Source organism: Lepidochelys kempii, chromosome 11, assembly GCF_965140265.1.
Source record: "Lepidochelys kempii isolate rLepKem1 chromosome 11, rLepKem1.hap2, whole genome shotgun sequence".
In the NCBI taxonomy this organism is placed as follows: Eukaryota; Metazoa; Chordata; order Testudines; family Cheloniidae; genus Lepidochelys; species Lepidochelys kempii.
In genome coordinates this window covers 39,285,860-39,300,374 of record NC_133266.1, presented here as the reverse complement: position 1 = coordinate 39,300,374, position 14,515 = coordinate 39,285,860, and the positions used below count along the sequence as shown (strand labels likewise).

Here is a 14,515-nt window from a genome sequence, read left to right as displayed (position 1 = left end):
AAACATATTTACCATTATCTAAGGCCTCTGCATTGGGAACTTCACTTTTATCAGTTTGGTGTTGTGAGGAAATGGCAGCAAACTCAATGTTTCCTGTATTCAAGATTCCAGCCAGAATTTTGTAAACTGAATGCACTTCCTGCAAAATGAGACAAGAACTACCTTAGCAAGACACAATTAGTTAGTTGTAGCCCCCAAATGTGGTCTGTTTAAAAATAAGATAGGGAGTGTGTGTGTAAAGCCCATTGGGTCATTCTGAGGTTTTTACTTGCCCAGTTCAGTTTTTACTCTCTCTTTATTCAGGCAAACTCCCTCTGGAGTGGAAAAGTGAGATAGAAATGGAAATGTGAAGGGGATAGAATGGAGCTTGCCTCAGTAAAACTGAAGCCTCAGTCTGTCCTCCAGTTCTGTGGGTGCAGTTTTGTACACACAATTACAAAAGTGAGATTCTGTGGAATAATGATATATTTAGACAACAAATGCCACTATTTGCACAGGAAGCGTTGGAGGTGGTTTTTAAAAATAAGGTCAATAATGCTTTGGTAGCTAGTTCACGATTAATCTCTTACCTCATCAGTGAATCCTATGATCCTAAAGCAATGTTGAATTGCTTCAAATTGTCTTCCATATGAGTCTTTAGTAATAATATCTTGCATTACTCTTCCAGTTTCGTTATCAATATACCTAAATAAAGTGGCATAATTAAAATGCTGTGTTAACAGATGTTAACAGATGTTCAATAGCATTGCATCAGTAATGCAGCAGACCACTTATTGCAATGTTTTTTAACCAAATAAATATTGTTATGCTAATCAAAAAGTTTTGGATTATTTTCTTTCTATTAGTTTTTGTTCCTTCAGCACAAATTAAAATGTTTTCCCAACATTATAGTTTTCCAATAAAGAGACGGATAGCAAATGAAATTAGTAACTCAAAGTTAACGAACACGATTCAGCCCTGAAATAAGACAGTGCAATTCCATTTACTTTAATGGAACTACTAATGCATTCAAGTAGAATTTTCCCTAATATGCAAAGAGTAACATAAATTTAAACCAATATATTTTGAGTTGCTCCTTCAGTATTGCCATAAAGCTCTACATTCACAGCCATTCATTTCTAGGGATAGAGAAGACCTGAAAGAAGGAATGAAAATCTAGATAATGATGAGATGGCTTTTTTCCCTCTTATTATAAATGCTGCGAGTCCTCAAACAAAATAATAATGTAATTCCTTATTGTCCATCCACTTCTGTACTTGGGAGGATTAAGAAAGATCCGTAAGGGATAGAAAAAGATTGAGAGAGATTTTAAAGCACCACACTGAAAGCAAGCCCCGATCAATAGCCAATTACAACCGCATTAAAAACAAATTAGTGATAGTTACCGAGGAGGCTTTTTTTCAGGAAGTCTATACTCAGAAAGTTTCTTCTGATGAAAAAGACCAGCATAAATATAGTAAAATATATGGAAGTTTTTTTCTCCTCTGGAAAAAAAAATGTATTATTTTAAAGCTTACAGGTATATCTGCATCTACATGTTTGCACTATGCTGTACACTGTCAAGTTAATGGAAGAGGGATTGATCCTATGCTCATTGAAGTCAATGGCAAAGCTCCCAGAAGCAGCAAAAGCCCAATGAAAAGCTCTTCCATCTTATCTGTTAAACACACAAAACCCAGCCCAACTAGATGGTGGCAATGAGTCCAAGATCAGGCTCCACTCCTTCCCTTTATAAGTTGTTGGAGGTTGAGCACAAAGGTACAATGATATGTTTATAGGAAATAGGCTCTGGGAGAAACAATATACTATACAGAGCATCCTTAACCAAACAATGGAGTGGTATTGGTCTCCAGCCCAGAAGAATGAAACTAACTGTACTTCCAGCCAGGGAGTTAGAACAACATTTCATTGAAAAGTGTTTTTTGAAAAGTAAAAACTGTTCTGGAAACACAAACCCCAAAAAAGGTAGACTAGATTTGAAAGGACATAGTATTATTAACCTACACAGCCTGCTTTATGACTCTGGATTTTTCAAGTAGATATTCAGAAATTTTTGCCCCCATTACAGCTCCTGTTGGTGTAAACAGCATTTCCAGGTATTTTCCAAAACGACTTGAGTTGTCATTGATTGCAGTGCAGGCGTTCCCAAACGCTTCAACCAGAGGGTTCACTTGAAGAATCTTCTCACGCAGAGTGCGGTTATTGGCCTTGACAGAATAGACACAGGTCAGAAGGAATGCCCCAAAAGAATGCTTACTCCAGGCTTCTTCCTAGCCTCAGAAACATAGTGTGCATTATCAGGTGTCCAGCATCTTCAGCTACTGGCACATGTGAATTGACCTAGTTACCGATACAACACACCCACATATTGAAGGGGAAAACAAAGTCTCTAGCAGGTGTGAAGATATTGGATTTTCCCCCTCTTTGCAATTTATGTGCCTTAGGAGGCTCCATATATTTTATTTTAACAAAATAAAATTTAACAAAATAAAATATCAGACAATAAATAGCATTTAGGCTCTGATCCAGCCAGCATTTATACATATGTTTAACTTTAAGCACTTGAGTTTTCAAAGTGCCGTGACTTCAATGGCATTATTCATATGCTTAAAGTTAAATATGTGCACAAGTGTTTGCTGCAGCAGGCCCTTCCCAATTTCATTCCGGCACTGATCCTTATAGTCTGAATAATGGACCTAGGTCATAAGCACTGTAGATAACCAGAGGCACTAATCATTATGGGCTTGATCGTTTATACATTGAAGTCAATGGCAAAGAAGGATCAGACCCTAAGGTCCCAATTCTGCAAACAATGGTGCATGTGAGTACTCTCACTGACTTTAATGGGACAACTCATGTGCATAGAGTTAAGCACGTGCATAAGCCTTCGCAGGAGCTGATCTTAAAACTAGCATATTCTTTATGTTAATAATTAATCACTAGGCCATGGTCTCTTCAGTGTAAAATATCAGATCCAAATTAATAACAAAGTCCCCAGTCTGTACTGCTCAATTTTCAGTATTTTCAACAAGCTAGAAATAAATGCATCAGGGCTTTTTTCAGCAAAGATGGTTTAAAATGCAATGCTCACTGGGCTACCTGGCTGGCTATAAATACCTTTCCCAGGAATGTCAAATGCTGGACAATCAGGTGGGCGCTTTCAGTCTTTCCAGCACCACTTTCTCCACTGATGATAATGCACTGATACACAAAACAAAGTTGTAAATGCATTGTTCACCATAAAGCTGATCAACTCAGATGTTCAACTGCTACTTTTACATTGTTTTGAATATATACCAAGACATCTTCAGAGTCAACTCTCTGTATATCAGTAAGAGTCACAAGTATGTTTGTTTCTTCACTCTTTTGATCGATAAAAGGTGCATCATCATAATCTCTGGGTGCTTATACATTTATGGAGAGAATAAGATCCATAGAGCCCAATGCTATGACACTATTTGAAACATGGACTCTTTTACTGGGAAAGTACCATTCTACCAAACGTACAGTCTCAGGGCTTGGCTACGCTTGTGAGTTACAGCACAATAAAGGCGCCCCGGGCGCACTAGCTCACTACCCGTCCACACTGGCAAGGCACATAGAGCGCTCTGACTCCGCGGCTACAGCGCTGCTGGTACTGCACCTTGGCGAGTGGAATAACATTTGCTGCGCCCCTGCTGGAGCACCGCAGCGCCAGTGTGAACGAGGTGTTGCTTTACTGAGCTCTGATCAGCCTCCAGAAACGTCCCATAATCTCCTTAAGTCAAGTGGCCACTCTTGTCATTATTTGGAATCAGCTGGAGGAATGTGGAAATGCCCTTTGAAAGCTCCTTTACTGACAGCCAGCTGCTTATCTGCTCTGAGACAAAGCAACCATTAGTGTGGAATGCTGTGTGTGAGAGAGAGAGGCAGGGAGGTGAGGGGGGTCTGCTGCTGTCTGAATTTACAAGACAGCATGCTGACATGCTCTCAGCCCCCCCAAAATCCACTCTCTCTCCCCCCACATAGACACAACACACTCCCTATCACACTCCACCCACCCCACCCCCCATTTGAAAAGCATGTTGCAGCCACTTGTATGCTGGGATAACTGCCCATAATGCACCACTCCCATGCCACTGCAAGTGCCGCAAATGTGGCCATGCCAGTGTGCTTCAAGCTGTCAGTGTGGACAGACTGCAGCGCTTTACCTACTGTGTTCTACGAAGGCTGGTTTAATTCAAAGCGCTCTTCATCTGGAAGTGTAGCCATGCCCTAAAAGCCTGATCTTCCACTTAAAAAAAAATCCTCAGTGTTTGGTACCATGTACAGGGAACACCCTACACACAGTGCTAATCCCTGAGCTGGCACAGCATCCTGGGCTTCTAAAGAAGTCAGACAAACAAATGTGTTTCTGTTTATGAGAGGAACCCAGAAGAGAAGATCTGCATTCCTCCCATACCTGGTGTCAGAACTAACAGATCCGTAGCCACAGATTTTATTGATTGGATCAACCAACCCTGGGAGTCCTAGGCTCAAAGATTACTTGTACAGTAGTCTTTTGGAAACAGTAAACAGTAAATTAGCTATGCTGACAGTATACCAAGATGCCTATAAATAGTTAGCTACCTAAGCTCAAGGATATGGATCCACAAGGCAAAATTAGTTTGTAATCATATATAAGGCACTTGAAAAAATTAAGATTTACAAAATAAACCTGATGGGCTGATTTCAAAATGATGAACTTGCTTCTTAACTTCAACAAATCCCCTCGTCCCATTTATTCTACACAGATACTAGTTTCTTAGCAAAACCCCTCAAGAGTTACATAACTAATAGCTACATCTAATGGACCCTTCGTACCTGCACTCCCCAAAACCCAATAAACTGTCAACCCTCTTTCTCCTTTTTCATGTGCAGGGTTCATCTATATTCATCTTTGTCTGGTGTATTCTGAATACGGTTTTATTGTATTATTTTATTGTGTTTTTAAACCTTCTTTAGAAGTATTTACTATGAACTAATGTGCAGTATGCATGTCACAGAGGATTTTATAAATAAAATAATTATTATTCCCCAATACCCATATCTATGCATAGTGCATCATGTGAAAAGGAATACAAGAATTACAATCTTGAAAATATTGTAAGAAGGAATCCAGTTTCTGTACACTATATTTCCATTCTCATTAAAATCATTGCCATATAATTGTTTTGCGTCCTCATTACATTTATGTTAGAACTCTCTTTATTATATTTTACCATGAAAATGAGTGATCCCATAGTTAATGGTTTGTATTTTCTGTGACTTGTAGTCACAGGGACTGATTCTCCATTGTCTTGCACCTATGCGAGCTAAGTGCAAAATGCCACTGATATGGCAGCATTTTACACACATTTTGCACAGTTGTAAATGAGTGTACTAGATGCAAGATAGTACAGAATCAGGCCCATAGGGCAAAGATCGTCAGCTGGTGTTATCTGGAATCAATGGAGCTACGCTGATTTACACTGACTGAGTATTCAACCTTATAGTGTCTACTACTGTACCATGACCTTTTCAGTAGTCCTAAAACTGATTGGAATGCTGTTCCATTTTTTCTTCTATACATACATACTCTGGAACAGAAGGTTTCACAAAGATCAGTGACAGAATACTAAATGTAACCTAAGTAATACAGCATTCTATGACCAATGTTAAGTATAAAACGAGATGAACTCGTTCTTACCTGATCCTTGCTGAAAGTTACCATGCCCTGGTAAGCAGCATCGGCAGAGGCAAATATGTGGGGGGGATTTGATGACCGCTTCACACCATGGTAAAGCGTGGAAAACTAAATGAAAAAGAAATCTGTCAAAATAAAAATTTCACCCTGTGTAATCAGGGATGTCAGGAAGGATGGTCTGGTGATTAGGATGCTAGCCTGGGAAGACGGTTCAATTCCCTTATGTGCCGCCGACTTTCTCTGTGATCTTGAGCAAGTCACGTTGTCTGTCTGTGCCTCAGCTCCCTATTTGTCAAATGGGGATAATAGTACTGCTCCCCCATAGGGTGTTGTGTGGGTAAATATATTAAAGATTGTGAGGGCTCAGATACTTTGGTGATGGGGAAGGGCACATAAGCTCGATAGAGATGTTCTCCACAGAATAATGATTTAAAGAAATTTTGTAAGTTTTATTTTAAATATATTTTTGTGGTTTTCAGTGACCAAGACTCCTAACCATTTACAAGCCTTTTCTTTCTTGTGCATCTTCAATTTTACAATATACAGCAGGTATTGTCCTCATCTTGTTGTTCCTCTTACCTGTGGAGAATATATGCTGAGATTCTGGAAGGGGTTTAAGGCTATTAAAATGTCTCCAACATAAGTATAAATTTGTAGATCAGCATAACGCTTCTGAAGTTGATGGATAATTGTATCCTAGGATTATAAAACATTTGACAGTTAAGAAATATTTTTCCAGATAGCAAAATTCATTGTAAATATATTGAGAACACTGAGTAATAACTGATTATCTTAAATGTTATTTGTCATTTATGTCAACCACTGACCTCACAAAACCAAACCAATATTTTCAAAACGTCATGCATCTCTCTTTACAGTATTGCAACAAAACCAAATTAAAAACAATAACCCTATTTTTTTATTAGTTTATGCTGTTATGCCTGTCAGAGAAGCAAACACTTTAATGCAGTAAATGGCCATAGAGGTTATCGGATTTGGGGGGGTTTCATTGCCAAACTTGCATGTAAACTGTCACTTAATTTTAGTAATTTGATTCTTCATGCTCATGAGTTCATCATAGAACAAAAAGGAACATAAAACAAGATCACAATTTTTCAGGTATTACTTCATAAAATTGTTTTATATGGGAACCCAGCACATTTTTATATTATATGTTGTTCCTGTTGGAATACAAGTTAAGGTTCCCCCAAGCTAAAATTAACAGGTTCTCTGCACACATGTGGTGTATTAAAACTTGAAGATTATACGTATGAGTTTATCACTCTTTTCATAATAGAGTCTTTATTATCTGTAGCTGGGACATTCTTTTAAATACATTATTGGTTTTGAAGAAAAATAATTCTAATCCTGGTTTTTGAGGCTAAGCTTCAATTTTCTTGCAAATAGAAAATAATTTAAACTAGCATCATCCATCATTCAGTTCTTCTGTGTTTTAGGTTTTACTGAAACTGCTTTTATATCACTGAGTAGAATATAAATGAACTTGTGATAGCAGATCAGAATCACGTGTGGAACAGTTATTCTTTTATGCCAAGACTATGAACAATTAATTTTGTGACATGATGACACTGTTAGAATAAAACCTATAAAGCAGAAGCAAGCAATACATGTGATGTAATGGTCAGGGCTGAGAAACTGATGCCTGAATGGTACAGTACCTCATTTAGAACCTCTAGATTTACTAGATCATCATCTAGAGCGTATTTGTTAGCTGCATCCACATGATAAGGTCTTCTAGTATGTATTCGTTCATACCTGCAGGTGTGTTAACAGAGTATCAGTGTGAAAACACGATTCTAAAAAATTCATCCAGTGAGAGGCAATAATAATTAACTTAGGGGGTGATCTTTTCAAACAGAAAACAGGCACACTCTCTAAACTACTTACCATGGAGCATTTTGAGGGAATATTTTTAAATAAATGCATCAGCTAAAAGCCCAACATAGCTCCCATATTTTTTCCTTCACAATATTTACCCCTTATCTTTTTAGCAGTGCTCTCAGATGAAGGATTATCTGTGGGCAGGCTGTCTCTGAATATTATATGTTCCAGAGTAGCAGTCGTGTTAGTATTCAGAAAAGAAAATGAGTACTTGTGGCACCTTAGAGACTAACAAAATTATTTGAGCATAAGCTTTCGTGAGCTACAGCTCACTTCGTCGGAATGCATCTGATGAAGTGAGCTGTAGCTCATGAAAGCTTATGCTCTAATAAATTGGTTAGTCTCTAAGGTGCCACAAGTACTCCTTTTCTTTTCTGAATATTATAGAAACCTATCGAAATACCCTCCCCTTCTTTCCCACCTCCTCATCACAAGATATTAGTCCCACGTAAACATGAATATATTACCAGCTCATCTAATTAAATATTTTGTCTAGGAACTTTAGTTATTCCAACTACTGGGGCTACAACAAACAACAAAGAGTACAATGTCCTTCCCGTTACCTTGGCGTTTGCCAGAGCGTCTCCTCAGATGACCCTGCACCTGGTCCAGAACAACATTTTTGAACCACAACTGCCATCAGACTTTAAATTCTATGGATGTTCAGTCAGCTTCTCCTCAGAGATTTAATGATAGTCTTTAAGCCACCCAATTAGAAGCAGAGACAAACTGTCCCATAACCCCTTTATAATCTGATTACACTGAAGGAATCTTTGAAAAAGCTGGTGTATTTTTTTAAACAACATATCACATTTTATAAAGAAATGGGAACAAATTAAGAGAGTATGAAATGTCTTCCACAGAGGAGGTGACAGATGAACACCATGTAAGCACGACCATGTTTTTTCTCTACAACAAATATAATCAAAGCATAGCAGGAGGACACCCACTGAGATACAGCAGCATCCTGCTGCGTAACACTAAGCATTGATCCTCAATGACAGCTCCTGACAGAATGCTGCTGCATCAGTTGCCATGTATAAAGTAGGAATCACATGAGAACACATTCCTAACCAATGATAATAGTACATCTGGTAGGTAGGACAATACTAGCATGCTTCTGTCGACACGTGTATATAATATGGAAGGTTGATGTGCAAAGAAAAAGATACCAGGTCTTTTCCCCTCCCCCCGTCTACAATTTCTGACAATTTGAAAATCGTGTTTCAAAGAGCAGCATAAGTGCTCTTGCTCTACCCCCACCCCCAACACACATGCAGTTCCAAACTTAAGTTTTCCGATACAACAAGCAAACTTACCGTCAGGTGCATAAGAATTATTGATCGGAATTAGCCTTTTAGCAAAGAGGGAGGAGGTAGAGACATTTAACTACAGTGGCACCCTGACAAATGCAGATTACATTTAAGGATCTTGTTTCTTGGTTTTTTTTTTTTGCTCATTTTCATTGTTAGTTTTGGCTACTTAGTACACTGTAACATCCTAGAAAAATCATTTCTATAGATTTATTTGAACTCTGATTGTGTAAAATAGAGTCAGGATACAATTGTTTCACCAGCAATGAAAAAACCCCACCAAAATACTCATACAAATTTTTTGAGACAGTCTTATTTATATTTTGCATCCTATGTTCCCACACAATCTGGTGGTTTACTATGCTGCTATGCATAACCAAGAAGTGACACAAGGAGAAAATGAACAGGAAGTGATGAATTAATAATTACCGTAATGGGAGTCATTTCCTGTGGACAGCATGGATAGGATGTGTATTAGCTGAAACTCCCATCAAAGGGAACTTGTCATTTTCTGTTTTTTCCTGTGTTTATTTTTTTAAAAGGTGATATTTAGAGATTTACATTCATAATGATGGGCCAGATCCTCAGCTGGTGTAAATCAAAGGAGCTGATCTGGCCCATCGTTGTTTTGTTGATTGTTTTTGGTTTAAGCTTAAATCCAGAGTCTCTAATTAAATTGCAGAGAAGGATGTCATCGTGAGTAATCAGGTCCATCCAAACATAGGAACATTCATTAATCCAGAAGTAGAACAACTATTTTAACATTAGTCCCTTTATCGGCCTTGAGACGCACTAGGCAAAGTTGTTGTCAGAAAGGATGATGGAAGAAAACATCCATATTCAGACATTATTGAAGTGAAAGATTGCAGGAGCAATGTCAAATCACAGCAAATTTGCAAGTACTTTGGATGTGCCTATGTTTATACCATAGGTGCACGGAGGAAGCTACAATCATACCTAAACATCTCCAATTGCAGAGTGGCTTTGTAAACTAATCTCTTATCTGATTATAAAATTCCAACTGTTTCTTTTCCCTATGCGATAAACAAGTCAGTTTTATTACTGGAAATTTTCTTTTTACCCTGTACAAACAAATGAGTAAAGAAACTATTCTTAATCAAACATAAGGAAAACAAAGACCACTGTGAATATATATTTTCTTGTGCTTAACTCATTTTCTCAAGTACCTGATTAGGAGGAGAACATTAGGAGCATATCACATTAGCTTCAGATCTTGCCTCATCAGTTTTCTATTGACCCTATGGCCTGCAGATATGTTGACAGAGAGAAGGTTGAAGGAACGCAAATAGTAATATTTAATGGTTCTACCAATGTCAGCCCTCTACAGTTAATATTTTACCTAAAAAGTATATTACCAAAAAGCAGAGAAAATCAATTTTTAATTGGGGAATAGCCATATTTTTATGAACAAGATAAAATCAGTGACAACTATTCTTGGTTTTGTGATATATATGTATGTATGTGTGTGTGTGCGCACGTGCACCTATGTATGAAAATAAACAAAAGAACACTGACATAGGGTATTGGTGGCAGCAGCATAGAGGAGGATTATTTGGTCATTTGGGGAAGAAAATGTAAAGGGATCACGTGGCCCAAAGAAGAAGACATCCTCACTGACAGCTCCAAACTCAGGAGAAAGGCAGAGTGGACCAAAGATTTTCATCCATGTAGTGTCTGGAAGTACCAACACCCTCTCAAATTCCATCAGAGCCTCTTTCTTGGCCTAAATACTCTTGGTGCAATGAAACTTATCACAGTTTTTAGTTTATTCATATTTTATCTAGGACCAACATAGGAACAAATAGTTTGTGCATAGAAGAGGTGGAGGAAAAACAAAGAGTCTAAACTCCTAGCTCACCCTTTCTTACATTATTGTAATCTGAAAGCAAACGATTGCTCCTGGACTAAGACTTTGCAAGGAAAATATTGAACACAATGGGAAGAATTAACTGTGAACCTCTCACTGACCTTAATGACAGTCATAATGGAAACACTGACACAACCTTAAATGTTAACATCACAAATTTTGGCCTGGCTATAATAAAAATCTGTGTGAGCTCCAGCATAAGTATATACCGTGTGATCAGGCTGGGAATCAGTAGTTTCCTTGCCCATAATAGTTTTCAGGTTTTTGTCTTTTAACTCCTTCCCTTGATATTTATACAGCTGATGTCTGGAAGAGTTGCATTAAATCCTGCACAACATTTTACAATCTGAGCACTACTTTTGGTTTTGCTTGCCATTATACGTCTTAGCTCATGCAAAGAGGAAATTTCAAGCTTGATGCAATCAAATTCTTTACAGTTAATTGATTTCAAAACTGAATGCAAGCTGCCAAAGTAGCTGGCTATCTGTTTGTAAGATCTTCCCCTCCTCTGATAGGGTCCTGCACTAATCAAACTGGCTAATGACAATGCAGAGGGCTGCCAGGCCAGTGCAGTTCTGGTCCTGATATTTGACCTGCCGGCACTTCTGAACCTGCTCTCTTTCTGCATTCTTTTAATGTTAGCTAGGAGGCTTTTAGACTTGCCTCCTTCCCTAGTGACAAATTTACAATCTCTCATTAAGGGCACGAGGATTCAACACCAGGTTCCACCAGCTTCTACCACAGATAGAGCCCACAAAGAAGGGACCCCAGTAATGGAAAGCCTGCTAGGGTAGGCAGCAGTGTCACCAAGCACCTGCAACTTCCCTTCCTTTGGGGAGTTCACAGCTGACCAGTGGATCCTCCAAAATGGGCAGCAATGGGCAAGGAGAGGATGCGGAGAGGATGGCTGTGGGATGGGACAGATTCAGCATATTTCTTGGGCAATCTTCTTCAGTAGGTCTCCTATGGCAGGTAGCCAACTGCAGCTTCAAACTGTCCTCCACCTGGAGAGAGTATGGGGGCAGTGTAGTGGTGTGGCTGGAGCAGTGCCCCTTTGTGGACCTTCCAGGTGCCCTGGGGGAAGAAGTCTCTATTTCCGGTGTCCACTGAGGCAGACTGTAACCCATTGGCTCATTGTTGCCTCTTCAGTCTTACCCCTTTCTGGGTAGGTTAAACCTCAAAATGTTCTACAACAAAAAGCAAGCCTACCTCAATGCTGGGCCATCCCCCAGTCTTCCAGGACAGCGTTCCTGTCCTTTAATTTGGGCTTTCTTCCCAAATAGTCTCTGATTCAAGCATTGCTCATTCCTTGGGGTATGATGTTCCTGCCCAGTGACTGCTCCAGCAATCAGGCCCGTCTCTCTGCAACTCTGCAAGCAAAGCTCCCTTCAGGCGGAGAGGCGGAACTCTGTCCTCCTTCCTAACCAGACAACTGAGTCAGGCTCTCCTTTTATTGCCCCTCCAGGCTTTGAATTGGCTGCAGGTATAGCAGGCAGGGCTAGCTGAGCCCACAGGTTCTTCTTCATCCTTTCTCTGCTGGTGCAGGGCCCCATCTCAGGGGAGTATAATTTGTAACTTTCTGTGCCAGCATAGATGGGGGGAATTAAATCTCACAAAGGGTTAATTTTTCTGCTAATGGTTCTCTCTCTCTCAGAAATGCACATGGCAACAAAGCTCGGTCTTTGCATTAAGACAGGGCGGCTCAATATGGATCAAATAAGAACCCATCCACTCAGACACTAAATCTTCACTTTCCCCTATTATCATGAGAAGATGAGCTGGCCAGAAGCTGGCAGAACAAGTTGCCTGACTGACCCTTCTGAAGGGAAGAACTATTGGTAGAGGGGAGCACAGGCTCTCCAGATAGCAGAGAAACAGCAGAGAGAGCAGAGAGAGTGGAGTGAGGCTCCTTAAAGCCTCTGTTAATCTGAGAACTGGCCATTTTGAACCATAACCATTTTGGATTTGCCCAACACCAATTTGTGACCATCAGCTTGATTCTTCCAGACTGCAGTTCAGCCTGGGAGTGCTACAAAAGACCATTGTTTTTGTCAATTTTAACCACTATGATGGTTGATTGAGAGGGTTAGCAAAGTAGACAGGTGGCAATGGATTAACAGAGCTGCCCCATATTAACTTCCTCTGAAAATCAGCCAGATGCCATCAAGGGACTTACCAATGACCTGCAACCTATTTATTAAGCATATCTCTGCTAGACATGACATCCACTACCTTTTCATCTCCTAATATCAATAGCATTCTATAGAGGGCCCTCTAAGGCTCTTTTCTGTTACTCTTCTATTTCATCACAACAGTATAATTTGAAGTGTTTTTGTTGCACAATACCTAAAATGTTGAGGGCTGGTTCAGGAGGAGGATGCCAAGTGAAGGTTAAAATGCATATTCTACTATTTTTTAAATTGTTTCTAAATTCCAGTATTTTTCAAAATTGTTTTTCCTCATCAGGACTTGCAATTATTCCCCAAAACCCAAAAAGCAGAAACTGCTCTTACTGAATTTGTATTCCTCCAGCTCACACATGGCCACTCTCTGTTATTTTAGATTTGCTCCTGATTGCTAGAATGGGTACAATGATTTTTTATTTTAGGATTTCTTTTTACTTGCTGCCTGAGATTTTTGAGTATTTGAAATTGCAGGGGAAACTATTTGCAAAAATGTATCATGAATTATTTTCTGGTGTTTTTCAAAATGTCAACAAAATACTTTATGCACTCCCCCCCTCCCCTGCATTTTCCAACCAATTCTATTCACAATTACTCGGCTGTTGGAAGTATTTCTTGCACTCATTTTTTAGTTTTGAAAAAAATACCATGGAAGGATTTGGTTCAGGGATAAATCCATATGAAGAAATCAAGAATTGGCAATCAGACTTAAGGATGCAAGAAGAAGGTAGAATTTTGAGATTCCCAACTTTGAAGTTGCTCTTCTAAATGTAGCACAACAACATCTTTAAGCATAATGATATTATGAAGTTTGACATATAAGTTTTCCCATTGTTTACATTTTGAACCAGCTACCAGCTCTGCCAAGTTTGGATGAGGTCTTGACATGTACAATTCCACAATACACACCTACTTTTTGCAGTATATATTGCCAGTGAAGTCAGCTCAAAAAGCAGTTTAACATTTAGGAGTATCAGGAAACAGCCTGCTGAAAATCAGTCTAGATGGTGGAATCTCTTGTGCCATGAATCAAAAAAACAACTGACCACAAAAATGAGTTCAAGACATCAAAAGACATGTTTGGAAAGGGAACAGCTCTCCATTATAATCTCCCCTAATGGATTATCCAACATACCCAAATGCTATTTCACAAAAATATTTACCTACCGGAACTGAGCAAGGGTTTTATTGTGAACGGAGAGCTTGGAGTTTCCATAATCACTAATACTCCCCCCTTCCCTGAGCCTTCCAAGGGACAGAGAAAATAGATAGAAGTAGGCAATATTCAAGTTCTTCTTCATTAATATTTTTACAATGACTAAAAGTGTGCCTAAGGGTGTCTAATAGAACAAGTAAAATACAAACTTCTGCCTTCAAGAGATTACAATCTAATTTTATAGACATAATGCAACAAGTGAAGACGTTATCATAATTACCACTTCACAGGTGGCTGAATTGAGGCACAGTGAAATTAAGTGATTTACCAAGCTGTCATATGGATTTAGTGACAGAACGGGGAACAAAA

At 39.0% G+C, this 14,515-nt stretch overlaps 1 protein-coding gene across 1 annotated transcript in view; it reads right to left on the bottom strand.

The window, feature by feature from the left end:
* MYO3B (myosin IIIB) overlaps positions 1 to 14,515 on the bottom strand; it is a 329,793-nt gene that overhangs the window by 184,814 nt on the left and 130,464 nt on the right. Inside the window, exons 10-17 of the mRNA XM_073306891.1 lie at positions 7,384 to 7,480; positions 6,284 to 6,400; positions 5,708 to 5,812; positions 3,118 to 3,201; positions 2,005 to 2,207; positions 1,386 to 1,484; positions 570 to 684; positions 13 to 139 (exon numbers count right to left, since the gene is read on the bottom strand). Of these exons, the coding sequence (XP_073162992.1) occupies positions 13 to 139; positions 570 to 684; positions 1,386 to 1,484; positions 2,005 to 2,207; positions 3,118 to 3,201; positions 5,708 to 5,812; positions 6,284 to 6,400; positions 7,384 to 7,480 (947 nt within the window). The remainder of the gene's footprint in view (positions 1 to 12; positions 140 to 569; positions 685 to 1,385; positions 1,485 to 2,004; positions 2,208 to 3,117; positions 3,202 to 5,707; positions 5,813 to 6,283; positions 6,401 to 7,383; positions 7,481 to 14,515) is intronic.